This window comes from Neopsephotus bourkii, unplaced genomic scaffold (genome assembly GCF_033783945.1).
Source record: "Neopsephotus bourkii isolate Nb327-2 ecotype Australia unplaced genomic scaffold, CSIRO-AGI_Nbou_v1 NB_1820, whole genome shotgun sequence".
NCBI classification, from domain to species: Eukaryota; Metazoa; Chordata; class Aves; order Psittaciformes; family Psittacidae; genus Neopsephotus; species Neopsephotus bourkii.
Window position 1 is genome coordinate 7,537,961 of NW_026902293.1, and position 27,905 is coordinate 7,565,865.

General features: G+C 44.8%; 2 protein-coding genes across 12 annotated transcripts in view; both read right to left on the reverse strand.

Annotated features, from left to right (window-relative positions):
- Nucleotides 1-4,374: 4,374 nt before the first annotated feature.
- PRDM14 (PR/SET domain 14) lies at nt 4,375-11,724 on the reverse strand. Its single transcript, XM_061342889.1, has 7 exons — nt 11,179-11,724; nt 10,780-11,001; nt 10,542-10,736; nt 10,117-10,387; nt 8,523-8,725; nt 6,691-6,792; nt 4,375-4,808 (listed from the first exon to the last, which is right to left on the reverse strand). The coding sequence occupies exons 1-7, from the start codon at nt 11,722-11,724 to the stop codon at nt 4,587-4,589; spliced, it is 1,761 nt and encodes a 586-aa protein (XP_061198873.1). The 3' UTR covers nt 4,375-4,586.
- Nucleotides 11,725-18,596: 6,872 nt separating this feature from the next.
- The window catches only part of NCOA2 (nuclear receptor coactivator 2), a 198,085-nt gene continuing 188,776 nt past the window's right edge, over nt 18,597-27,905 (reverse strand). For all 11 annotated transcript variants that reach the window (XM_061342862.1, XM_061342860.1, XM_061342857.1 and 8 more), the window contains 2 exons: nt 27,014-27,103; nt 18,597-22,389 (listed from right to left, as the gene is read on the reverse strand). In XM_061342862.1, coding sequence (XP_061198846.1) covers nt 22,378-22,389; nt 27,014-27,103 — 102 coding nt within the window. In that variant the 3' untranslated portion in view covers nt 18,597-22,377. The remainder of the gene's footprint in view (nt 22,390-27,013; nt 27,104-27,905) is intronic.

Below are 27,905 nucleotides of genomic sequence, written 5' to 3' on the forward strand. Positions count from 1 at the left end.
TCCAGCTGTGGGGCTACCCTGGCTACTGCCATGGGCTCACCTGTGAGAAAGCAAAACTCTGGAGAGCAGCCTGCCACCACATCCCCACCACCACTTTGCTGGGTCGGTGCCCCCAGACCACGCAAGGGCAAGAGGGAATTCCACCGACTTCTCCTGGATTAATAAAAGGATGGACTTGACCATTTCTCCCTAAGAAGAAGGGGCTCCACAGATTGATTTCAGTTCAGGGATTACCTGGGAATTGCATTTTTGCCAGTAGAACCCAAGAATTCATCCTTTTCCCCTTCCTTGATAGATAAAGGACATTGTCTCTGCTACTACATTTCTATTAATGGCCAAGGCGTCTCCTACTGGCATTCTCACACTAAGGCATACAACAGTGCTCTCTACTAAATTTCTGGGCTAACCAGAAGTCAGTCCTGTGAATTGAAGCCTTGTTTGTCATTGCTGCAATGCAGCTAAGCAGTGTTTTCCAGAACAATCCCTACAGCAAGAGTTGCTGCAGAATGACCCGCTGGGGATGGAGATGGAGCAGAGCTGCTTGGGTTCTGCTGTAGGAGAGGCAGAGATGCCGTGATACTCTCTTCTGCCCCACATAACCTTCAGCTGCCAACACCCTGCCCCTTGGTGGGACTTGGCTTTTCAGAAAAAGTGGCATTCACTGGTGGACATTAAGCCTTCTTAAAACTTGAGTTAAACACCATAAAAACAGAGCCAGCTGCTGGTCCCACTGAAGATCGTGATGTATTTTACATGAGGTAAGAAAAGAAGGAAAGCAGAGAGCAAATCCCACATCTCCTGATACCCTTCATATGCCCAAGGCCCTTACACTATGTGCATTAGGGAAAGCCAGAAGGGAGAAGATACAATGGGATATGCATGCGTGAGGAAAGAAAGGCAAATTAAAGTGAATGTGTCCATAGAGATGAAACAAACAACAGAGTTTGCTGCAGAGGCATGTAGGAGACTGGGGACCCTGAGAAATGGCTTTCTGAAGGAAGGGACAGCCAGTCAGGGCTTCCCTGGTGAATGATCTCTCTTGTTTAATGGACAGTTGGGCACTAATCAATAGATGTGTTTGTGGCATTATCTTCGACTCACTAAGCTCCTTGCTTTCCCCTCCCCTCAGTGGTTAACCACCTCCCTCTTCCTCGAATCCCCGGGAGTGCATCAGGGACAGGGGTTGGGGTAGCAGTGGGATGGGACCAGGTGTTTGAAGAGCTGGGAGATGCAGGAGATGCACGGAGATGCTGGAGGCAGCAGATGTCAGTGGTCAGGCCTTTTGTTCCCTCCAACTCCCCAGGCTGAGCTCTGGGACCACACTTTTGTTTTTGTCTTGCCATTGTAATTCACCAAGGAGGGGCTTTTCAGGAGTTAGCCTCACAGAGGGTCATCTCTCTCCCCAGCACCGAAATCAAACAGCGACTGCCCTCACCCTCTGGTTTTTGTTTAGACCACTCTCCACATTTAAAAAACCCTGACACAGTTAATGCAAAGAATTCAAAAGTCAGCTAGTGTCTTACAGGACTGGTTTGTCCCAACAGACTTGACTTGCTGCTCCCCTTGGCAGCACCATTTTTCATCCTAGTCAGGGGAAAGAAGAGCCAGGGTGCACAGCCAGGTAGTTTCTATAATCCTTTGCCTTGGGAAATGCAGTGATAATTGAGCCCTCAGCCAGGGAAGCCAAGCTACAGCCAGTTTAAGCCAAACTGAGTAATATGGGTACCTATTGCACTTAGTGTGTTACTACAGTCACTATCATGGAAAATAAATGGCCCATAGTTGATGATACTAAGAAATGCAAGAGGTGGATCTAGTACAGCCTGCAGAAAGCTGCAGGGATAGCCTGCTTTCTGCATCCTCACTCAGAAATGACCAGCAGGACCATTACTGAGTATCATGGTGTCTGCTCAGGAGGAACCTACAGCTGGGTTTTCCTAGCGAAAGGACTGAGCCCTTGCAGTTGACTTGGTCACAAATACTCTCCCTTTAGTGGAACTTGCAGTGCAGGCTCCTTAATGCACATGGCCTCCTGTGCTGTGCAGTCGTCCTGGTAACATGACTGATGGGAAAACGCAGTATGCACACACCCCCTCCTTCTCCTCTATTTTCTGTTTGTGAGTAAATAACTGAAACCCTGCTCCTGGCTGAGCTGCTCATTCATGAGGCTGCTGCCAGCAGTGCCATAGAAGTGCAAGCAAATGTACAAATCCCCGGAGGAAAACCTCCGTTTATGGGCACACTCAGGGTTCATGCACACCACAGGAGCATTCCTCAATCTAAATCTGAACTCTCCTAAACCCTGCCCAGCAAACCCTGACAATCACTGCGTTTTCCTCGCAGGAGACTAAAATCTGCTGCAGGCTGGCAGGGAAGCTCAGCCTGCCCTCCCTCCTGCTTCCTGCTGCTAAATTTCTCCCCACCCTGCTGTGAAGTGTGCTGCTGGCCAAGTACCACCCCCAGGGCCCCTCAGCACAGCTGGGACTTCCTATTCAGAAGGGAGAGGACGGTGCAATAGGGTAGTTAAATGCTACAGGGTAGTTGAATGCCTTTTTTAGTGCTCAATCCGGATCCATCATCTTGCTTGCAAGTGGGAGTGAACTCAATCCAGAGCTGAAAAGCTTCAGCTTCCATGAACTATTGGAACACTTAAGGCCCAATCCATCAAGACACTGGGTGTCTTTGACTTCTAATGCAGTCAGCTGCTACACAGCGGGACAAGGGCTAGAATTCCCGCTAAGAGACAGTTTGACTCTGTAATGACTTACAAATGACTGCATGAAACACCCTTCATCCATTTGCTACTATCTCAAATACACAACTCCAATACATCTGGCAGGAAACAACCTATGCCCCCCCCCCCCCCCCCCCGACATGTGCTATAGCTTCCAATAATGTATGTTCAACTTTTGCATAAAGGTAATTGTAATAATCTTACTTAGCATCAAAATTTATGTATACAGGTTTAATGTGCAAGATAACCAGTACCTTCAATCCCATGTACAAGCGAAACCACACACTCTTTTTTACAGGCAACTCATCAAATACGGAAGAAGGGTACTAATATTCTAGTACAAGATATTTGGAGTTCTTCAAGCAGAAGTAAATGCACTACAGAAGATACACCACTTAAATAACCCTCATTCACAAGAAACAAGGAAATTACCTCCTTGGGAAGCTAACACTGCAATTCATAGTACCTTGAAGCCATTCCTTGTCTTCAATATTTTACTTACAAGTAAGTGGTTCTGTAAATATCTTAATATTTTTTTACCATGAAAACAATGAGGACAGAAAAGTTACAATAAAAACTGCATAAGAGTGCAAATCAATATGTTTATAGATACATTATCTACACAGTACAATTAAACGTGCAGGTAACTTTTTTCCTAGTTCTATGCTGTATTCAAAGAGGTTGTTAAGGTTGGCACAAAATAATTTTTCTCTCTTATGTGCAAAGTCCTTGTTAATCCTAGCAGATCTAGGATATTAAAAGGGAATCTCATCTCAGTAACATCAAACTACCTGTGTTAATCAACTCCAGCAAAGGTTTCCATTATCCCTCCTGGATGACACACAAAGTCCCACTGACACTGGGAGCCCCTTTTGAATGTACAGCCCCCTATGAATTATGCTGGCCACTCAGACTTCTGCACTAATTACAGCACTCTATACTCAGTGATGCTTCCAGGTTTTTGCTAAGCCTCCATGAAGCTGATATTTCACATCGCCAGGGAATGCTATTTTGCTAAAGATTTTTAACAAAGGCCCACATGGGCCCAGAATGCAATACTTCTATGAGGCCACTCAACTGCTTATGACCCACCTGAGCACTCATTGGTGGTTGGGACTATCTTCACATTTGGTCCTCTCAGCTGTGAGAAGGCAAAGCCAACCTGCACTGTCTCTGCTAACTGGCAGCTACTATGCACACCCTGCTCTTCTCCCTCATGGCCAATCGGCATCCTCTGGAAGAGGGTCTCAGTGCCCTGGAGCCCCCAGTGTCCAGGCAGGTGAATGAAGGAATTGAATACCCCTAATGTTGGTGCAGTAGTCAGTATCTTTGAAGCAGTTCACATTTAAATAGAGCAACATTAAAAGACTTGCAGGTTAAGGTGAAGTAGACCCCATACTTGGTCATGCATCCTAACAAAACAGAGGTTAAATTGGCTTTGGGAAATGCACTTGTTAAAATCATCCCTCACACAAGTTTTGGTATGCACTGCACCAGGCAGTCCACAGATGCGGTACATTAGAGACGTGGAAACACTCTTCACAGTGGTATTTGTGCACAAAAGGTTCATGAGAGGTGAAATTCCTCCTATCTGTGTTTCCCTGTTGAGAAAATTAGTGTATGGGAGGAGAGAAGGGGAAGGTAGGGTAGCACATCTTGGACTTTACCCCAGTCCAGGGTGGCATCAATGTACCCAGGTGAGAAACTATGCCCAGGGTCCAGAGGACTGGACGTACCCAAAGAGTCACTGTGAGGGTATATGTCACCTCCTGCGATGTGCACAAAACTATGAACAAACACATAGACAGATACACACATAAGCTGGACCAAGACATGTCCACAGGGTTCTTGATTAATAAGCATCATGCATCTTCAGGTGGACTTTGTAATCCTCCTGCTCCAGGAAGTGCTCTCCACACACAGAGCAAGTGCTCTCCTTCCTGTGCATGCGCTTCACATGGCTGTCGTGGGCTGCGTGTGAGGCAAAGACTTTGCCGCAGTACTTGCACTTGAAGGGCTTCTCTCCTGAGTGCTGGCGGATGTGAGTGCGCAGGATGCTGGATGCTGTGAAAGCCTGAAAAGGTAAGGAGTTGAAAGTAATCCATTTTCACATACATATTTCCCACACTCAGCTAATACAGGCCCATCAGAAGCACTGTACTCTAAAATTAAGTCCTCAAATAATATTCTCAGATAACTTAAGGGAAAAAACTAAACCTCACAGCAACAAGGAACCAGAAGCCAACAGGTATTGCTATATAAATGTCGCTGAGTCCATGGAATTAGATGAATCTCAGAGAAAGATTTCTGACCAGACGCACCAATAAGTATCTTCTACATGTCAAGGGGTAAGAAGTCAATACTGTCCTAATTAGCTCTGCAGCTCCTTTATGTTTCGGAAACATAATGCAGCTTTTCCTTCCAGTTTTTATTTTGAAAGTCAGATTCGTATTTACATACTCTGGCACCTGGGGATTCAGGTGCCAGAATTCATTCAAGCAATTCAGCATCCATCTTTTGAGGTTTCATTTTCCCCACTCCGTCATACTCCAGCCTGGCTCCCCACACACACCTGAGGAGCAAAGTGTGCACAACCACACTCTGTTCCCCTTGTAAAGGCTCATTCTCTATCTGGGGAGAAAACCCTGTCGCGAAGACTGGAGCAGGAATGCTGCAAAGTTTTGAATGTTTCCCCCCTTTTTTCCCCAAAGAGAGACACTTTCAGGCCCCTCACTATTTGCAGACCACACAAAATAAATTCTCTTTAGTACCATTATGTTGCTGAACCATCACAAGTTTTCACAGCGTAGAGCAATACATATCAGATACCGTTTCACTAAGAACCTTAGAACTCAAACAGATCTGTGATTCCTATATAAAAATCCATGAAGGTGTATATTGAGAGGGCCAAAATGTGCTTAAGGGCCAGAATGGTGATATTTGCTTCAGACTTTTGCTTTAATCACAATGTCACCCAGATAATGAGTCCAGGAAAGCAAAGCAGTGCTGGAGTACAGCCATCATTAGAGGTAAAAGAGGCAAAGAGGAATCATGACTGCAATAGGAGGCACAGATGAGGATGCTTTAAAATAGCGCCTTGCTTTCCAGTCACAGAAATGATGGCTATGTCCCAGGATGCTCTGTGTTAGTCCAGACAGTCATTAACAAAACTTCTCTTTCTCCGAGATCAGGAGGACCTTGCTACATGACAACAATGCTTCTGCATTGCATAGACACTCCCATAGCACCTGGAGCCCTATCTATTTTCACCCAGAAGCAGCATGTATGTTCATCCACCTTCTGTCTGCTGGGAAAGCTGTCACTGCTCTCACTGGAACAGCTCATCTGAATCATCCCTACTGTTAGCATCACAGATAGGTACATTTTTGATCAGTGCTGTATGACTTTACACATGTTCTTTCTTAATGAAACCTCCCTGTACAGTTGCACATCAATGGCCCTGTTACTTCAAGCATACACAGAGTTGTATTACACAGGTTCAGCTTATGAGGCAAATCTATTCACTGCACTCCAGAAACAATGCCAGTAATAACAAAACCTACCTATCTGATGAAAAAGGGGAATATTGCATCTATCTGTATGCCTTGGATGGCAATTGAAATGCTCTCAAGCTTTCCTAGATCCTTTCCCACAGCAATTCTCTCAGCTAGAATGAAACACAAATTCTACAACAGAAGGAGACCAAAACATGTTTCTTCATTCTGAGCCAGCCCTGTCAGTTGAACTCACAACTGTGCCCAGAATATAGTCAACTTATCTGGTTATCAACTTAAATAGAAGACATTTTCTTGAAAGAAAACAGAAAATAAGCAGAAAAATCCTGTAAAAAATTAACTTGACCATGGAAAGAGTCACCTCCCTGCAGGTCCAGTGTGTTGCTAAGCATGGCAGAGGACAGAGGGATGAAGCAGAGCACAGACGGGGCTTTGCCTTACCTTGTTGCAGTACACACATTTGTAGGGGCGTTCCCCAGAGTGAACCCTCAGGTGTTTGCTCAGGCTGGAGGACTGAGAAAAGTTCTTTCCACACACTGAGCACTGGGAAAGAAAAAATGGATAATGTTAAAAGGAAACACAAAACAGCATAGTTCAAAAGAAAAAATAGCTATGCAGAGTATGCGCATGTATTTTCCTATATATTTTTATATATATTTATCTATATAGATATAGCCATGTATTTGTGTATATACACACACACGTAATATTTAAGCAGTAACAATTTCAAATACAGTCAGAATTTTTATCTGGTTCTAAGAACTTAAAAAAAAAAAAGAAAGAAAAATCATGCAAAATGTCAAAGCTTTTTTGTGTTATTAAAATGGTTTCATTTAAAATCGTGCTTCAGAACACAGGCAATACTGACCTTCAGTAAACAAAATCAAACATTTCTGTAAAATCACTTTCTTCAGAATGTAAATCAAGCTCCAGCTGTTAATTTTAATTTTAAACTGAAAATATTAAAGTAATCTTATAATAAATCTTAAAACAAAAAATAAATCTTAAAACAATACCATTCATTTTTCAGAAATGGGGAGTTGGTCACACTTAAGCCTACAGCTTGACATGTCAGAAGTGCCTCTTGGCAGGAGTGAAACAAGTAGCATCCTCGAGATGCTGCCCGGCAGCCAGCAGGACAAAACCAATTCCCAAGAGTCACTTGAGAGACTTGAACTGATTCAGTGCAATTTATAAGAGCCCCAAACCAATTTCTCCCTACAATAACTGGAAAGAAATTATCTTTCAGAAGTTTAAAGTAAACTAAGCTATGACTGATCTTGAAAGAAGGTGTTTATTTTTTACTGACACATTTTCCATCTTTGCTTTTTGAGTAGATCATTCTCATATGAATGTGATATATTCAGAGTAAGTTTTATCTTACTGCCATTCTAAAGTATTTATTACATACGCATTTCAAAACAAATGCCCTAGGAAATGAAATTAATAAGAATTAGATGGTATTCAATGCCTCATATTTAATAGAATATTTTTCACCTGTAACTAAATTAATCTGATGTTCCAACATTGTAATATTGTTGATTTAGTTGAAAAAGATTTCCCCTGAAAAATTTACACTATTGCAAGATCATCTATAAAATAGGTATTTTGAGGATTTTTTCAGGCCCAATATAACTGTGCCGTTTCAAGCACTGGAACTTAATGTTCCCAAGCCTTCAGGAAGTCTGGTTTTCCACTCCCAGTGATCATAGAGAAAACTGATGCCATAGAGAGGTGTTTGGTGAGGAAAGTATCTCAGCAATTATTTTTTTCCATAAATTGAAATCTGCTCTCCATTGACTGTAAACCTTTTAGCTCCTGTTTTGTTTAACAGACACAGATGTCTGTTGGTTCTCAGGCTGAACAGAGAGAATATGGGTAAGAGACATCATCTCCTCAGATCCAGGACAAGTGGAGTACCTTCAAACAGGAGTTAACAACACACCATGTCAGAAAAGTAGCAAAACTCAAGACGCAAACATCCAAAGAGCTCAGAAGAAATAGTTTCTTTTCAAGGAGAAATAGTTTCTTTTCAAGGTCTCGCTGAGACTGTGGGGTTTATTTTTCCAATGTAAATCCATTACATTTCTTTAACTAAGTTCTGCTGCACAAGACAAACTCCTCCTGTACAGGCAAAGCGGTCCTTCCAGAGAGCTGCCAGGGCAACTGGAGGAGGGAGAACACCATCAGCATCCTACCCTCAGCCAAAAGACTCCCTAATTAGTCCCCCCAGAAGAGCCAGTACCTATGGAGTGACCCTGGGGCAGGCTCACCTTGTGAGGTCGGTGTCTTTCATGAACATGTAGAACATGGATTCTCAGCCTGTCTCTTTTTTCAAAGGATCGGTTGCAGAGGTTACAAGGAAATTTGCGGTCCCCCTGGTCCACACAGCGGGTGTACTTGAGGTGCTTGTCCCGGTAGTACTCGTAGGCAAAAACCTTGCCGCAGCGGTCGCACTTAAAGCTTTCCCCGGCTTCTGTACAGGAGAAGGGAAAGGGCCACGTCTCCGTTACATCGCAGTACCAGGGGCTCCTTTCAAACCTGCTGCATTCCCAGAGCTGGTATCGAGTTGGGAATTATAAGTCCCAACTTAAAATTCCCAACTTATTGGGAGGACGTTAAAGGTAAATGGATTCTGGCAAAACCATTAACAAAATACCCATCGGTTCTCACTGCTTCACTTGCCTATTACCTTTCTAAGGGGGGGGTAAACTGCAGCCCATAGCCTGGTAAAATCACTGGGTTTAGCTACCGACTACAGCAAGGACGGGCTTATCCTTGATTCTCCCTAAACAGGGAGAGAATGTGAAAAAACACCTCAAAGTCGCATGCAAAAGTATCTCCCCACACAGAAACACTGACAGGTACCTCATACTAACACTGTCCGTAAATTTTTGGTCCTGGCCCCAAAAGAAAAATAAACTTGCACGGTTTTTCTAGATAGTTTTAAACATGCTGTTGGACAAAACCACATTTATTTGGTTTTCTTTTGTATCTAACACTGCTCTCAACCACTGAATTTGGAACAACAGTGACAGGATATTTTTCAAACGCTTACGCATCCTTTTCTGCTGTTAACAAAAGCAACTTTGGCTTAAGCCTTAAAATCAAACTAACGATTTACCTAAACCAGGCACCTGAAGACAACATTGCCAAATTCCCGTGCCAGTCTAGTTCTCTCCCTCACTGTGGCACCTCTCCCGCTCCAGCCTGCCCTGCGCTGGCATACACCCGTTTTCCCTGTACATAAGCTTTGCTTATAAGAAGGGCATTTATTTTCTGCGCATTATAAACAGTTATTCCGGGAATAAGCGTGTTTGACATTTGATCTGCGAGCCATACCGGCATTATTGGATTTCAACGACTTCTGTCTGCCACGTTTACTGAGTGTTAATTGCACGAAAAATATAATAAAAGCAGACATGTGCGATCATAAGATAAAAGCAGGACCAAAACCGGAATGCCGCTCAAAAGTCCCTCTCGTCTCAAAACGCGTGCCCCCTTCCCTTATGCAGAACAGAGGGGAGGCCAGGCCCGCACCAGCAGATGTTTTACAGCCGTCGGGGGAACAATTTCAGCTCCCCGCGGAAACGCGAACGAGGAGAATTTTGCACCGAGCAGGCAGAAGCCCTCGGTGCGGTCCCCAGTGCCGAGGGGAAGCTGCTGCTCTGGGATACTGGGGTTGCAGGGAAGAGAAGGGGCAGACAGGGCCGGGCAGCCTGCCACTGGCTCACCGCAAGGACTGGGGAGCATTCGAAGTAAAACATAGATGGAAAAAGGTGGTGCATGAGTTTCTTTACCTCCCTTCGTGCGAACCTAACCCCGGCCAAACGCAGGACCATGGGCATGAGGTGCTGGCAGGCTCACCTTCGGGGTCCTCCGGGTGCTTCCTCCTGTCCTCCCCGTACTTCAGGCTGACCGGGATGCCCAGGAACTGCACGTAGCAATCTCCATACCACACCAGCAGCTCCTGCTTCGGGAAGATTTCCTTGCAGCTCTCGTAGAATATTTGCCCGTCGCACTGGATAGCTGCCAAGTTCTGCTCCTCCGGGTACCTGGCACAGTTCACCAGAGACATCCAGTTGCCAAAGGCACCTCTCCCGTCTATGAAGTGGCTCAGGCGATCGCATTCAAAGATCTGGAGAGCAAGGAGAAACCGATCAAGTTTGACCGATCCTTCCTTCCCGCCGCACATGTCCTCCCGCTCGCACCGATCCACCCCCCGCACCGGGCCGAGCCCCTCTCGCAGGCTAAGGGAGTGGGGCGGCCGAGCCCAGAGGTGCCTCCACTACCTCCCACATCAGCGAGTTGTCGTCGTAAACCTTGATCTCGCTGACGCTGACCACTTTGCCTGGGAAAGGGCCGAAGCGGACTCCTTTGGGGATGGGGTGTATGCAGAAGACTCCGACCTGAGACATGTCCCCGTACTCCACCCGCAGCACTGAGAGCCCTGCGGGGAACAGGGCTGGCTGAGCTCGGCTTGGCCCCTGCTGGGTGCGGAGTGGGGCGCAGGCAGCGCCGGGCCCCTACCTTCCGGCATCTGCAGCGAGTCCCTGTTGAGCAGCGGGGCGTAGGAGAACTGCGCAGCACCTGCAGAGAAGGAGTCCGCAGCACCTGCAGAAGAGGGATCCCTTCTTCAGCCGGCAGTGCAGGCGCAGCGGGGCAGGGGGAGCGGGTCCTGCTGGGCCCGACGGCGGCCGAAGCCCGAATCACTCCCGGTTTTTCCCGGCGTGGGGTCGTAATGCAAGAAAACTACGGGGAAAGGAAGCCCGACGTGCCCTCGGCGATGTCCGGTGGGCATGGCTCCGGCGGGACCACCCGCACCCCACTTTGGGGACTGTCCCCAGACCCCACCGTACACCCGGCAGCAAGGAACGACCTTCTGCCCTAGTGCTCCTCGATGGCACTCCTGCGCAGGCAGCCCCTTGCGCACAAGCCGAAGACCCCCTTACCCGTGCTGGCGGGGGGCAGCCTGGGCCCCGAGATAGCGTGGATGCTCCCGGCCAGCTGACTGCTCCAGAGCGCCCCGTACAGCACCGCGTTGAGCTCCTCCTCGGTGAAGTGGTACCTGTGGCTCTGTCCCGCCGGCACTCCGGCCTCCGGACTGCGGGCAGCCTTGTGCGGGGGGCTCAAGTAGAGCGGTGGCGGCGAGCGAGGGGCCCCTGCCCCGACGAGCGAGTCTTCCTTGGGAGAGAAGGGGTCCTGCGGGTTGGCGTAGTGGGGCAAAGGGAGGCGGGGAAAGGGCTCTGCGGGCAGAGGGAGCCGCTGGCTCAGGAAAGCGGGGGCCCTGGTGAAGCTGTACTGGGGCAAAGGCGGGGAGGCGGGGAGCCTCCCGCCCAGGGATTTTAGAGGCTGGAAGAAGTCGGGGGCCTTTTCGAAGTACTGGGCGAGAGGGTGGAAAGAGGGGTAGCAGGCAGTCCCGAGCGCGTCCCTGTAGTCTCCGGGGACAGACTCGCCGGCCAGGTTCAGAGCCATGTCGGGGTGGGGCGGGAAAGGAAGAAGGTAGGGAGCGAGCTGTCGGGAAGCGGAGAGGCAGACACCCGGGGGTGTCTGGGGGTGCCGCTGCGGGGTGGGATAGAGGCGCAGGAGCAGCCGATCGTTACTGCCCGCCGCCCGGCGCCGTCGGGGCGAGCGGTCGGCCCCCGCGGCTATATGCGCCTGGGAGGGGAGGGAGAATAAGGGGGGGGGGCAGGCGCAGACGGCCCGCCCCGGGGTCGCGCAGCCCTGGAGTGGACGAGGGGGGCTGCCCAGACCGGAGGCCCTTACTCAGGGGCGGAGTCGCGGCTTTTGCCGGAGCGGCCTGGCCGCTCCTCTCTACGTCGAGGCCGGCGGTGTCGGAGGGACAGGGGGGACCTGGACCCACCTCCCCTGCCGCCTGCTCTGCCTCCTGCCTCTCCAAGCCCAACCGCTGGGCCCGGCCGGAGCGCCGGTGGCTCTGCCGCTCCCCAGAGCAGGAGGCCGTGTGCCGGAACGATGTTCTCTACGGGTAAACACCTACAGCCATGGATGAGCACCAGGCCCGGGGGCTATCGTGCTCCCCAACCGGACCCACGGCTCCCGCGCACTGTCTCGGGGGTTCCAGGCATAGGGTTTGGATACAGAGAATCAAAACTCATCTCCAAAATCCCAAAGACACAGCAGCACACCCTCAGCCACTGTAGGTTTCACAGGCATTGCTGAGGTGATTTTAATTTACCTTGGCTGCCTGTTGGGTGCCTGGCAGAACACTGGGCTGTTGCTGAGGTTTCCCTGGCTCCACGACCAGGCCTATGCCAGGACCTGCTCAGAATGGGACCAGAGGAAGACATCTGGCCCTTGCCCCCTGCAGAGGTGCTGGGTGATCCCCTTCTGCAGGGTTTCATCCTAGGTTTCGTGGGGTTTCTCCTTCTAATCTCACCTTCCTCCCACATGGCTACATGCTACAGTTGCTATAACAAGGGGACCTGGAAGGGAAGGCAGGATTCCAGGGGCCCAGGTGTGCACCTTGTCATTGGAGGATGTCATCCTTGCTGGTGCAAGGAGATGGAGAAATCTTGAGTCCAGGGCAAAACCCCATGGAGGGTGGGTTACTGCAGAGGCCCTGCCTGGGTGACACTGAACATGCAGGCATGGAGAAAGGGCCAGGATGGGTTGTGCTGCACTGTAGAGAGCTTGGGGACTTGCACTCGTAGGTCCCTCTAGGACTAAAGCAGTGTATGACTTCCTTGGGCACAGCACAGCACAAGACAAACTGCACCAGACACAGCTGGAGAGGGGAACACAGCCAGACCCGACTCCTGGAGGTTTAGATGCCGTTAGAGTGATTATGGTTTAACCTTAGCAGCAGCTGAGCCCACACAGCCACTTACTCATTGCCCCTGCATTGAGATGAGGGAGAAAATTAAAGAGTAAAAGTGAGATTGAGATAAAGACAACTTAATAGGTAAAGCAAAAGTAATGTGTGCAAACAAAGAAAACAAGGAATTCACTCACCACTTCCCATCACAGGCATGTGTTCAGCAATCTCCAGGAAAGCAGGACTCTATCACATGTAATGGTTACTTGGGAATACAAAACCCATCACTCTGAATGTTTCCCTGCTTTCTTATTCTTCCCCTAGCTTTATAAACGTGCCCCCCCTTTTTCTTCTTCCCTCAGCTTTACATGCTGTGCACAATATCATCTGGTATGGAATACCCCTGTAGCCAGTTGGGGTCAGCTGCCCCAGCTGTGTCCCCTCCCAACTCCTTGCGCACACCCAGCCTACTCACTGGTGGGGTGGTGTAAGGAGCAGAAAAGGCCTCGACTCTGTGCAAGCACTGAATTATCAACAGCGTTTTCAGCACAAATGCAAACCCTAGCCCCAGACCAGTTACCTAACTCTACCTCAGCCAAAGCAGCACAGGTGTGCTATAAAAATTTATTCACATAGCTTCGCAGGATCCTCTGTAAGACGTTGCCTTTATCCCAAAGAATGGGTGTATTGGGAATCACTTGAAGGAATCACTTGATCAGGAATTAGGAATCACTTGAATCTCAGACAGAGACTGCGGCTCCAGACTGCACTTGACCAGAGGTGAAGCCTTCCCGCAGTCCTTCTTTCTTATCTGGCCTGAGTGATGTGCTCTGAAACAGAGTTTAAGAATCAGTGGCTGCCCTCAGGGAATGAGGGTGTTCAGAGCACAGTACCTCAAGCATTGTAATTCCTCCTACCAAAAGCTTCGACTTAGAACTTCCCCTTTTTTTTTAATCAGGACATAAACACTCAGGCAGCAACACAAACACACAAACACTACTGAGGGGGAACGCAGAATTCATTCAGGCTCTCCTATCTCCAAAGACCCCTTCTACAGTCAGCCTAGGACAGCTGTGTCCCCAAACCTTTGCACATTTGTGTACTTTGCATGAAATGTACTGGTCTAATTCTCCTGCCTACAAACTCATTCCCCATCTTAGCCCAAGGCAAAAGTACAGACTACACCACAGACAGCCAATACACACAAGGCTCAGGGAGAAGGCAGCAATACAGCCTTCTGAAACTTGATTGAGATAGTCCCTTGGCTTCATTTTTTTTTTTTTTTTTTGTTATCTGTTTAATTTTTTACTTCCTCTGTGTTGTTCCAAACCTGTTACTTGCAAGGCAGAATTGATGCTCTATTGCTTTAGTAAACAGTTTCAGGCAGGCAGTTTAGTATGGCTTTAGTGGTGCAGCATCACTAGCATAAAAGTAGTACCAGCATTAATCAGGTTTACAGGAAGAAGCCTTTGAGCTCTGATTGCACAGCAAAGTTTGAATTACCCTTAGAAATCAAGTTTTGCAGGTAATCTGGAATCCTTTGGCTACCCCATGTCCAGATGTCACAGCACAGGATGAGGAAAAGCAGCTTGTGAAGGAAACATGCTCGTGTTTGATTTAAAGAAATTACTCCACAGTGTCTACTGTAAAGTAAAGCACAGACCGTTATTGGTGCTGGGAGCACATGGGGGTTCAAACCTCCATACACGTGTCCAAAAACCAGTAAATCTTAGGGGTTCTTTCATACCTACTTTTCATCTTGTTATAATCTAAAGCATACATTCATACAATTTGGTAAGTTACATAACTTGTGGTTTCCTTGTCCTATTGTGCATTTGGTTAGGGCTAAAATGATAGTCTATAGATTAGTATTAATCAGGATTCTTAACAGCTGTTTACCTTTTAGCTTAGTGTTATTGATTAACTGCTAATACCTGTGAGCTACGTGCTTGGTTCTTCCTTCAGATTATTATATTTTGCCATTAGGGATGTCCCTGCTTATGAGCAGCTGCAAGCAGATGAAAGTCTGCCTATGTACCTGAGTTCTAATTTATTGTATATGAGGCCCTAGCAGGAGGGCAGGGCCTTACTTGCAGATGGCTTTCTATTAAGCATGTGCAGTAGTGTTTTTAACGCTGAGTCATACTCATGCTAAATAGCAAAGTTATGTCAACTAAGGCCTAATGACTTGGTCTTAATTGGAGATTCAGAAGAGATGAAGACAAACAAATACAAGGTGAGATTTTTTTAATTCTCCCCATTAGTTAAGTTGAAGACATGCCCCAAAATTAAAACACTCTTTTTTAGAAGCCTGATAACACATAGTCCAGGATAAGAGAAGGGCTTCAGGCACTGTTGCCTCTGTATTACAGTAATCTTTAGAGGCTTTCATCCCCTAAGAGGTTAAAGGCATTTATTGCACTAACAAATCCCCATCCTCGGGGAGAGATGTGGGGTGGGAGGAGCAGAAGGACAGCTGTGCAGAGCTGCCCCCAGCAGACAGGCCAGCCGCAGCCACAGGGATGCTCCTGCTTTTTCTTGTGAATGACTGGGAATTCATCTGCCAAAACAAGCCAGGGGTTGGTTTTGCTCTGTGTGACAGGGGAGCAGCACTATAAAAATTAAAATCAGCTCAGAGGTGCTAGCCCTTATGTGTTTTCAGCCTGGCCAGGGACAGCCTACCTCTCCTGCCTGTGGATAAAAGGGGCAAGCAGAAATGCAGATTCACTTTGAGGAGAAATCTCTGGCTCACACACGCTCTACTTGATCTATTTGTTCCCCCTCCCTGGAAGTCTCTCAGACTTCTGGTTTGGGATTCTGTTTTTCTTTCATGGCCTCCTCACACCAATCAAGAAATGCATCCCACTAAAATTGGAGCACCGTAGGTCCTCTGGACTCACAGTATCACAGTATCACAGTATGTTAGAGATTGGAAGGGACCTCAAAAGATTATCTAGTCCAATCCCCCTGCCGGAGCAGGAACACCTAGATAAGGTTACACAGGAACGTGTCCAGGCGGGTTTTGAATGTCTCCAGAGAAGGAGACTCCACAACCTCCCTGGGCAGCCTGTTCCAGTGTTCCGTCACCCTCACTGATGACTCCATGGCATTCCTTAAGCTTAATGCCTTCAATACAGTCAACCATGTTTTCTTTCTTGGTCATAACATCTGGCATGAGCCCACCATGCTGGCCAAAGTCAGGGTCATTAGCAGCAGTAACAAAGAAGGCTCAGACTGGGACCAAAGACAGAGAAGGGTTAATGGGGTCTGCCATACCACCCAAGTCTTTAACTGCTGAGGTTATTTCTTTCACAGCTGAGACATGTCCCAAGAGTCTGTCCTTAAGTGGCACAGACCTCAATGCCCAGCTCTGAAGGACCACCATTCGTACAGATTCATTTGCACTGTAATTCCAACCTGGACCTTTCCTGACTTAACTCTCCTAGGGACTTTATCAATCTGTGATTATTCTTCCCTCTTTTAGCTGGCTAGAGTGGGAATTCTCAGTGGGACTCTGGACTGATCTGTAACAGAAGCTGTGATTTAGCAGCTCCTGCACACTGCAGGAGCCAAAAAACCCTTGGCTGAAGCCCCAGCAAGGAATTTCTAAAAGGTAAGGAAGCAAAGTCACCTATACCTGTATACCTGTCACATCTACAAGGTCACAGGAATGCTCAGGGCTGCTTTAGGTTCTTCTTTCTTCAGTGCAAAACCTTACTTTTTGTGAAGGCTGCACTGTGGTTATTGTTTCAGGAAACAGGGTGGGAGTTCAGTCAAGAAGCCTACTCAGGTTCTACTTAGCTACACTTCGCAGCCCAAAAGGCAAGGCAGAGGGCAGATACCCCTGGCAGCATTCTTCCCTTGACATAGCCTGAGACCAAGCGCAGTGACATACAGCCCTCCTCCCACACAGGGCACAAAACATGAAGAACCATGATAAGCAGTGAGCAACAAGCTGGGGAGTAATTCAAAGGCTCCAGGCATCCCTGCTACATCCCTGTGAAAAGTCTGGTCTCCAAGACTTTTCATGGAGAGCATATGGATTACCATAAGAAGGACCTGTCACTTTTTATCTCTTTTGTTGTGACGTCAGGTTAGAACATGTCTGTGTCACATGCACTGGCCTCTGTCAACAAAGCTTGATCCAGAAAGGAAAGGCAGCACTTTTCTTTCATTCAGTTACCTTGGGGGTCATCATTAAATAATCTTTAGAATGATGCCAGGACTTTTAGCTAAAACTATTGTAAAGAATTTTAATTTATTTTCAACATGAATAAATTATAAAGGGATAATTGTGCCTAAAGGTAAAGTTCCTATGGGAAACCTCACACTAAACCATGTCACCCAAGCCTCTGTCCAACCTGGCCTTGAACACCACCAGGGATGGAGCATTCACAACTTCCCTGGGTAACCCATTCCAGTGCCTCACCACCCTTAACAGTAGAGAATTTCCTCCTTATATCCAACCTAAACTTACCCTGTTTAAGTTTTAACCCATTACCCCTTGTCCTGTCACCACAGTCCATCCCCAGCATCCCTATAGGCCCCCTTCAGATACTGGAAGGCTGCTATGAGGTCTCCACGCAGCCTTCTCTTCTCCAGGCTGAACAGCTCCAACTTTCTCAGCCTCTCTTCATACGGGAGGTGCTCCAGTCCCCTGATCATCCTCATGGCCCTCCTCTGGACTTGTTCCAACAGTTCCATGTCCTTTTATGTTGAGGACACCAGAACTGCACACAATACTCCAAGTAAGGTCTTACGAAAGCAGGGTAAAGGGGCAGGATCACTTCCTTTGACTTGCTGGTCACACTCCTCTTGATGCAGCCCAGGATACAGTTGGCTTTCTGGGCTGCAAGCGCACACTGCCGGCTCATGTTTATTTTCTCATCGATCAGCACCCCCAAGTCCTTCTCTGCAGGGCTGCTCTGAATCTCTTCTCTGCCCAGCCTGTAGCTGCGTCTGGGATTGCTCCCACCCAGGTGTAGGACCTTGCACTTGGCATGGTTAAGCCTTGTTTTGGTTGCAACAGTGAATAGTGAAAGGTTAACAGGAGTTGGAGGTCTTCAAAATAACTCTTATCTTCTAAAATTTTTAATATGAATAGCTTTTCTCCCACATCCATTTCCGAGAGAGAGCAGAAGATCATTCTAATAAGCAAGCATTCTTGTAACAGCTTTTAGTTTTCTTTTTTTAAATTGACCAATCAAACATTCTGAACTATTTTAAATTAAACATTTGTCATAGCAAGGGGAACCAGCCCTTAACTCTGCTCAGTCCTGCTTCACACCACCTGAGGTCTGCCTCTGTTGAAAATGTCAAGACAGACACCCATTTCATCCTACAATATAAAAAAAGTAATCTTAATAAACTGTTAACCTATGTGACAAACACTATATATATAGCTCTATAAAGGTAAAAGGACTTGAGAGTAACAAATAGTTAGAATATATAAAAGCATTCACTATAGAAAGCCTACTGGCTTTTTAAAACCTGCCTATTCATCTACCCTCTAGTGCTTTAATAGTAAATGTTAGATCCTTCTAGGAATAAAAGAAGACACAACAGAAACACGTTGAAATCTCTAAAGCCATGTAAAACCCGAAGGCATTAAAATTTATTAAATGATGCAATAACAACAGAATTCTTTATTTACAATAGCATTATTTAACATCAAATAAGCAAATAGCATCAGCAAAGCAATATTAACTTGCATAAATGTATTTAAAATTTCTCTGAATATATCTACCTTTGCATAAACTGCTCACACTAGAAATACAAACATCAATGCAGGTGAACAAAGTGATGTTCAGAGTCAACTCCGTTTTGAAAATAAATCACAACCTGAAACACTGTAAGCTTTCTCCTGAAGAACCATAGTTTATATATTGCTTAATTTTACCCTTGTATAATCTTTTCATATACACACATCTCAGATGCAACTTCATGATGAACTGTACAAATAAAACCCACAAATGACATAAAGGGAAAAAAAATTAAATGACAGTAAATGTTTGAAGAAATGTGTCCATCATCTCTACTGAACAACATAAAGATTAAGTGATGATGCACTTATTCCAAAATTGTACACAATTCACTATACAAATATAATACATCAGACAGCTATGTAGGAATATACAAGACTTAAAAACAGATCTAAGGCATTATGCTAGATTTTAGCATTTTGAGGTTCTTGCACATAGCTTTTACCTGTAGTAAGAAACTGAAAAGATTTTGTTTAGTCTACAAAGAAATACCAGGGAGAAAATTCTAATTAAAATCAAAGCCACTACAGTAAATTTTCTTTTGTGCAGAGAATGCTTTTGCTCTTAGGCAGCATACTACCATACAAATACTAGAAAACTTTTAAATTCACACCAACAATTAATGGCTTAAGTTGCATTTCAAAACTGATTGTGTATCTTTGGGTTCTGCAAGTGGGAGCTGTGCCACCCATTTCATCTGTTAAGCCCATATGAATTCTGCTTTTAAACAAAGATTAAAAAATGCATTGTATAAACTGCAAAAACATTGCTTTTAATTAATACAGGCCCAAAGGGATACCGGTGTGGGACAATATTTTAAGATTGAGTACAAATGAATTCATTGTAGCAAAACAGCTCACTTCACTTTTTAAACTTACCACATTACATGAACACTTAAACAGGTCATAGGACCGTGTATATATGCTTATTTTTCACATTATGCGCCTTTCACATTTAGTAATGTAAGTAGAACACTGATTAATTGTTCTGTTAAACAAAATCCAAGTACTTTCTCCGACAAGTTTACTGTATACAGGATGAAAAATACTGATAATGAAGGGAATTGATTTGGCTTTTTTGTTTCTATAGTGATCAATATGATCAGAAGATTCCTTCACTCACTTTTCTCTTTCATTAGTTAGAAGACGACTAAAGTCAAGATGAACCCAAATGGAGCCAAAGTGATAGGTACAATCTCCTTTCTTTCAAAATGGCAATGGATGATGAAGTATCATAATTACTACAGATGATCAGGGTTTGCAGGTCTGTTGTGAAATGGGACAAATTCTAACTATTTTGTCCACTGTGAAAAAGAATAACCTATCTGCAGAGGTTACAGTTAAGAACTGAAAAAGAATGGAGTAAACCAAAATTATTTTAAAACTCATTAACACTTTGTGATGCATAAAGTCAATTATACATTTCTTATATAAGTACTTTTCTGTCAGATATATAATGCAAGTTGAACACAGATGTCATTGTAGCAATGAGGCTGTGGAGCTCAGAACTGACAGTTATTTTGGGTTCCCATCAGCAGGTAAGAGGATGGCTCAGCTGATGGAACATTCTGCCTATGTTTGGTAGCAGAATGGTGGCAGCTGAAAAATGTTTCTCCAGAGCGGTGGCACTGCCTTCCTTAGGGACAAACCCAACTGTACTTTTCCTGGGCTTTCACCAAAAGCCTTCTACAGAAGCAGCCTATTTCAAACCACTTTTATTGTGTTTTCCTCAGCCTTAATAAGAGGAGAGCTGCTATTTAATTTGAACTCCCATCTGAAAACCACAACAAGTTAAATGGCAACAGAACAAACCTTTCAGTCCCCAAAGGCATGGCTGAGGAGATATTATAAAATGCACTGCATTTTACCTGACATCAAAAAAACTGCATTCAGGTTAGAAAGTTTGTAGATTGGGGGTCAGCAGAAAAAAAACAGATGTCAAAAACATCAATTTCTTAATATTTCAAGTCCTCAGAAACTGATATTGGTTTAGTAAAAGATTATTCCAGCCACAGTGGGCAAGAAAAAAACCACCCCCTAACAATGGCCTGCTTAGTTAACAGTTAAGTTTCACTAAGATTTGTTACGAAAGGATATAAACATACAAAAATCAAGAATTGGTTCCTACAGTGGCTGCATATAATATAGGTTAGTTAAATGACGTTATGAGCAGAATCACAAGGTTTAGAAAATGAGAAGTCTCAAGCCTACAAATTAGGTCTAATCAAGGCATTGTGATCCTTTACAAAACACTCTTCCAGGAGACACACACGGCTAAGAAGATATCTAATTTAATACTGAAGTACCTCATTTGGAATCAACTTCACAACATGTATATCTCACAAAAATTATACAAGTAAAACACTTAAGTTTTCAACTTAAATTATTGCTTGTTTACATATAAACTGGATTTTATGTACCTTACAAAACATCCTCGTAGTCCACACTGCTTTAAAATAATCAGAAACACACGATAGTGGTGAAGTCTGTAGTGATATATGCTATAGGTATTAGAGGAACTGAATTGTTATTTTCCCAGCTAAGGGATGGGAACCAGAAATTATCATGCTTTAAAGCAGGTATCTTGAGCTCTTTGATATTATGCACCAATTCTGCCACTACCATAATCAGTACATGCATTACCATTGAACTTTGCTGTTCAGCATCCAGTAACTGGCTGTCCAGATTGCTGGAAACACACCTCGGGAAATAAAGGAATAACCTGTTATTTTACTCTATTAAGAAGAAAGGAAGATGACAGAGGTGAGCAGAGCCAGGTAAAAAAAAAATAAAAATAAATCAGGATTTGCTGACTGTTAGGAATTTAATTAAATAAGAAAGTAACCAACTTGTATTTTTGGATTCATGACTTGCATTATAAACATTACCACAAAACCCAACCGAAACGCCCCTTATAAACAGCCCTCTCACAGGGTAATTTTCATCTGTTTTACAACTTTAACCCCATTCAAAATTGGTCTGTATAGTTTTCTGCATCGGTTCATCTTCTCTGACTTGTCAGTGGAACCTGCTCGTTGGAGATCTCTGTATGTACCAGACGTTGCCTCTACACCCTCCTCCACGCCTCCTCTCCGCCCCAAAATGCAGGCCTTAGTCTAAAACACCAGTTTTCAGACAGAACTGAATCCTTTGCACCAGACTGAGTAAGCCAGGGAAAACAAAGCAAAAAAACCCCAAGGTCTAGAACTAAACAGAAACAGAACAAGAGCATGGTTGGTTTTCCTTAAATACATACATTTAAATACATTCAATCTGACATGGTTTATGAAAATTGCCTGTCAACATTTACTTCGCAGGAGAGATCTAAGTTGCACTAAGGTGAATGCAGTGAACAGACTGAGCAACTGTCTGTACGCTAGCTTCAGACTGTCAAAGAGGCTGCTCTTCGGCAACAACTGCCCTGGCTCCCCTTGGGAAGGTAGGGCTGAGTCCTGTTGGCAGCAGGCAGCTGCCACTGGTGCTGGCAGCTCAGTTGGGTCACGACAAACAGACGCAGCTCTTCAAACCGGTAAAGATTTGGGGCCGTAAGCCCAGTCAGCTGAAGAAAGGAGCAACCAAACCACTCTCAGGGTCAGCAATATTTCTGCAAAAAAAGAGAAATTGGAGAAAAACAAATAAATTTTTCCTTCTGCGGTAGTGAAGATGGATGGGTCAACAAGAGCTGGATGCTGGATTGCAGCAGCCACCATACATTGGTGTATTACTTTAAACCTGAAATTTAATTGAAATTTATAAAGCTAGATTATTCTTTCTGTACACTGTTACAACTGACCTGCAATTGAACTCCAGGGATATCAGTGGGAGGTTAATTTTGCTGCATTCTTAGGTCCTTAATTCATTCCAATTATCATGGATAACACCTTGGGCTCATCTACCTTTGTAGACTCCAGCTAAAGCCACAGAAATATGGTTTAAGAGTAATCTAAATCTTTGAGTATATGCAAAAGCGCTCTGTGTTACTGCTGTGTCACCCTTACAGGAAAAAACTACCTTGGTTCACTTTCACCTCCAAGAATCATGATAAAAAATGGAATAAAGAAGTAAGAAAAGCTGCAGCTCCTGATCCCTAGAGATGTTCTTTACATCATAGTTAACTATGTATACATACCCTACTACCTATGTACTAGCAGTGCCTTCACAGACAGTACAAACTATTTTTGGACAAGTTGATTATCTTGTACTTTCTTATTTAAAAACAACCCCTCAGGATGTGGTTTTCACAGCTGTTTTAAGACTGTCCCTTCCAGTGACTGCAATCTGTGTCTCTTTGCCTTCCTCCCCTTGCAAAGTCTTGCTCCCATGGGGTGCTGTGGTCAGTCAGGTCAGAGAGCCAATTCAGCCAAACCCCATTTTTCTCCTCCCCTGGGGCTGCTCTTCACCGGTATGCTGTGGCTCCAGCAGTGGAGCAGCTCTTTGCTCTCAGCCTCCTGCTGTGCATGAGGAAGGCCCCATTTGCTCTGGGACAGCACAATAGTAGGCAGCTTTCTCACTGTTTCACACCACCAGCTACTTGGCTGCCTTCTGGAAGCTGTCTACATCACGCTTCCCTCTGCAGCCACACAAGGCCCAGAAGTCTATTGACAAATAAAGTCAGTGTCAGGAACCATGCCATGATTCAGGAAAGCAAGGTCTTATATTTTGTATATCTGCTGCTCCCAGCCCAGCTGGTACAGGTGGAGGTTTTGGGGACAGCCATGAGCATGGTCCAGAGGCCAACCCAGTGAATCCTGATCCTACTCCCTCTTGCTTCATCACAGCACAGAGACACCATGCTTCCATCCTTCATGCCCTGACTCATATGGACATACGGTTCCTCTTCCTAGCACGCTGAGAAGCAGTTCAGGGACCCTGCTAGTGCTTTTTGATCATAAAGTGTAGAACAGAAGTGAAAGTCCAAAGATGTCCTTATTTTCAGAGTGAACAATTAGCAAAGAGTATCTCTACGGAGAGGCTAAATAAATGCTTCTATGAAGGACCTGAACCCTTTTTTGGTCAGATATAACCAAAGTAAATGGGACTTTAAAGAAGTGTGTCAAATTATTATTTCAGACTGATAGCAAACACAGGAAAAATTGCTCAGAATAACCTCCATGACTCATGTATGCACCTTCAGAGCAGAAAAAGAATCTGAAAAGCCCAAAGATCATTGACTATAAGATTACTGCTATACTGTATGAAGTGGGATGCCGCATAAAAGCCTCAACTAACAAACAGTATTCTTCAGATATTTACTTTAAAACAGGAGCAGGATCAAAATTGTCTTCTGCCATGTGAAATTAGTTAATATAAATTTGTTCAAACAATGGCAAAATAATATATTAAACTATTCCAGTTGCAATTATTTTTGGCTCTACAAGTGAAGGGCATGCTGTGCCTTGAAAGAGACATAAAATCCTCTGTCTTCTGCTTACTTTTAAAACAGCCTCTGTTAAATATTAATATCATCCTTGTAAGTCTTAAGCTGTAGAAGTTTTATCCTTAACATGTTAAAACAAAGTGAAACAGTACTAAGTGAACAAACTAAACCAGTAAATGTAGAGATCTGACATCCATAATTGTACTGGTTTCAGCAACAGCATGTTATTTCCAGGTTACTCAACTCTGAAGAGAACCAACCCCTTTCAATGATACAGTTGTTGAGATCAACTTTATGAAACACTGAAAAAAACCCTCAAATTTCTCATAGAATCATAGAATCATTAGGGTTGGAAAGGACCTTAAGATCATCAAGTTCCAACCCCCCTGCCATGGAAAGGGACACCTCACACTAAACCATGTCACCCAAGGCTCTGTCCAACCTGCCTTTGAATACTGCCAGGGATGGAGCATTCACAACTTCCCTGGGTAACCCATTCCAGTGCCTCACCACCCTAACTGTAGAGAATTTCCTCCTTATAACCAATCTAAACTTCCCATGTTTAAGTTTGAACCCATTACCCCTTGTCCTGTCACTACAGTCTCTAATGAAGAGTCCCTTCTGCAGAATCCCTATAGGCCCCCTTCAGATACTGGAAGGCTGCTATGAGGTCTCCACGCAGCCTTCTCCAGGCTGAACAGCCCCAACTTTCTCAGCCTCTCTTCATATGGGAGGTGCTCCAATCCCCTGATCATCCTCATGGCCCTCCTCTGGACTTGTTCCAACAGTTCCATGTCCTTTTTATGTTGAGGACACCAGAACTGCACACAATACTCCAAGTGAGGTCTCATGAGATCAGAGGGGCAGGATCACCTCCTTTGACCTGCTGGTCACACTCCTTTTGATGCAGCCCAGGATACAATTGGCTTTCTGGGCTGCAATGTCAGATGAGCTTCTCAGTGTCTACGTTTTCCTTGAGTCAGTGCTATGTTAGTAGAATAAGAGTAAAATCAGAGTGCAGTGCAGTGTGTTTTTACAAAATAATCAAAGAGATTTTAAGAAGTTACTTTATGTGAGACAAAACTCACCAGTGGCTATCATGCACGGCCACTGTCTGTCTCACTGTCATGGCAGTGATTCCACTATTTCAATATCAAACCTCACGGATTCCCTGTCCAATTGCCTTTCACCTGCTCCCTGTTCCCCAGCTTCTCCCCACCCTCTCTCACACCTCTTCTGTCACATCCACTCTCTTTTCCTTCTTTCTTCAACCATTCTTTAAAATCTACCTCTTCCTTCTTCTTCTCTAGTCTCCTTCACCCTCAACAGCCTTATGTCCTTTCTTTCCTCAGTGGTACCTGTTATTTTTTTCTCCAACAGCCCAGCTTCTCTTAGCATATGAAATTTAATTGGTTAGGGCATGCACTAAGTAGGAAGATAAAGCCTTGGTATTTGACAGCTTCCGCTAAAGCAGAACAAACATAGTGCATCTTCTTATTCATCATCAAAGTGACCATGTAAGGGTTGCAGAAGAGACACACACATCATAGAATGGTTTGGATTGGAAAGAAACTTAAAAGACCATTTAGTTCCAACCTCTCTGCCACGGGCAGGGACACCTTCCACTTGAACAGGTGATCCACTTGACCAGCTTGCTCCATGCCTCATCCAGCTTGGCCTTGAACACTGCCAGGGATGGGGCAGCCACAGCTTCTGGGCAACCTGTGCCACTGTCTCACCACCCTCACAGTGAAGAATTTCTTCATAATATCTAATCCTGCCTTCTTTCAGTTTAAAGCTGTTACCCCTTTTTCTATCACTACATTGCCCTTGTAAAAAGATTCTCCACTCACTGAGACAAGCACTTGTATTTTAATGTGAACCATGAAAGTGTAAAAAGAATTGCCTCCAGGAAGTTTTATACACACAGGTGTGCAAAAGAAAAGAGGGGTACAATAAAATAAATGTATGGTTACTTTTTCCTCTGTAATTCTCCATTCTTCATTTTCTTGACTAAGCAAGAAACATGTATCATTAATCTTGATACATTTGCAGTAAAATTTTCTTCATTTTCCCTGATATTAATTTTTCTTTTCCCTAACAGTAGAAAACTTTAAATTTTGCTATGGAATTCCGTGTAAGAAGAGAATTTGTTTAGCTCCATCTTCCCAACTTCAACGTCGCATACAAGGAGCTAACAGGAAACAGCGGTGCAAGGGTCGGACAGCAGGCAGCTTACAAAATAGGGGCTCCTGTAGGCACAACGGGGCACAGCTGCCCGATCTGGTTACCGCAGAGACCTCAGGAAGCCGGCTGCGTGAATCCTTCCCATCATGAGACCGGGAGGGAGAGAGAGAGGCGGCGGCCGCTAGATGGCGCTTCGACCGCGCCGCTCACGCACCCCTCCCGGTAACTGCTCTGTAAAAAGCAAGTAAAACTATACCACGTTCCCTGAAGTGTTCAACAACCGTGTAGGAGAGGCCCTCAGTGATATGGTTTAGTGGTAGACTTAGAATTCCTGGGGTAATGGTTGGACTTGATGAGCTTACAGGTCTTTTCCAACCTCGTTGATTCTATGGTTCTATAATAAGTCTGCTGAATGTGACTGTTAATTCAGTAATGCGATGCATTCTGTATTATTCGCTTCAGCAGTGCTAGTGGGATCTAAACAAGGAACTTAATATAGATGTCACCAAAGGCAGAATTAAGAAAATTAATAGCAACAAACTTAATTACTATTAGCTTGGGTACTTGTAACTTTGTAAGTAAGAAGATACTGTATCCATTCAGATCACAGCCAGCGTATTTGCTGTTCTGTTGTCCCTGTACGCCTCTGTGTGCAATTTCTTACCCGTGCTGCATCTCCGTCCTGCTTTATCATATCCATTCCAGGCAGCTGGTTTGGAAAAAGATTGCCTCCCCTCATAGCAGGGTCATTAACCTATTGGTAACAAGATATTAAATGGGAATGAATTAAAAAGTACATTGGGAAGAGGGCTGGGAATGAAAAAGCAGCATTACAAACCACTTTGCTACTTGCATATACTAGCATTTACTTTTGAGATGATGTTCAGTCAGGGAAGTGACTGTACAGCTGAGTACCCTTCTTACACAGCATGTGTTTGACTCATATTATTCTGCTTCACAGAGAACAACAAAGATTTCATTCCTGATACTGTGGCCCTTGTGCATATTTTACAAAGCATGCTCCGTAAATTAGGTCAGTATTATCTGAAGAGGACATGAAAGTCCTGAAAGCAGAAACACGTAACTACTTTCCTAACCTCAACACACACAGCTTTTCTGCTTGCAAACCATGACACAATCTTTTCAAACCCTGATGAGATAACATGCAAGCTGAATTACACCAACTATTGACTTAGTTTTAATGACACTTATTTTTCTGCTTGTAAGCAATGGGAGAAAGATAGCATTAAATGGGAAAACACACAACAGCATGCTTTCCTAAAAGTATGATCTCAACAATATTCTGAATGCAGCCACAGGAAAGTATTGAAGCTGTGTATTTCTGCGCAACCAAAGGGTCTGTCATGCTTAGTTATGCGGAAAGTGTGATTTGCCAAATTTACAGCATTGCTTTCTTAATCAAAGGATTAATCTCACCATGCAGGAACTGGTACAAAATACAAAACACAGCCCTTCAGCAAGGTTCTGAAATACTAGAAAATTCGGCTTTCCTTAGCAGTTTTACAGGGAAAGAAACCTCTTCCTAGGGAGTCTTT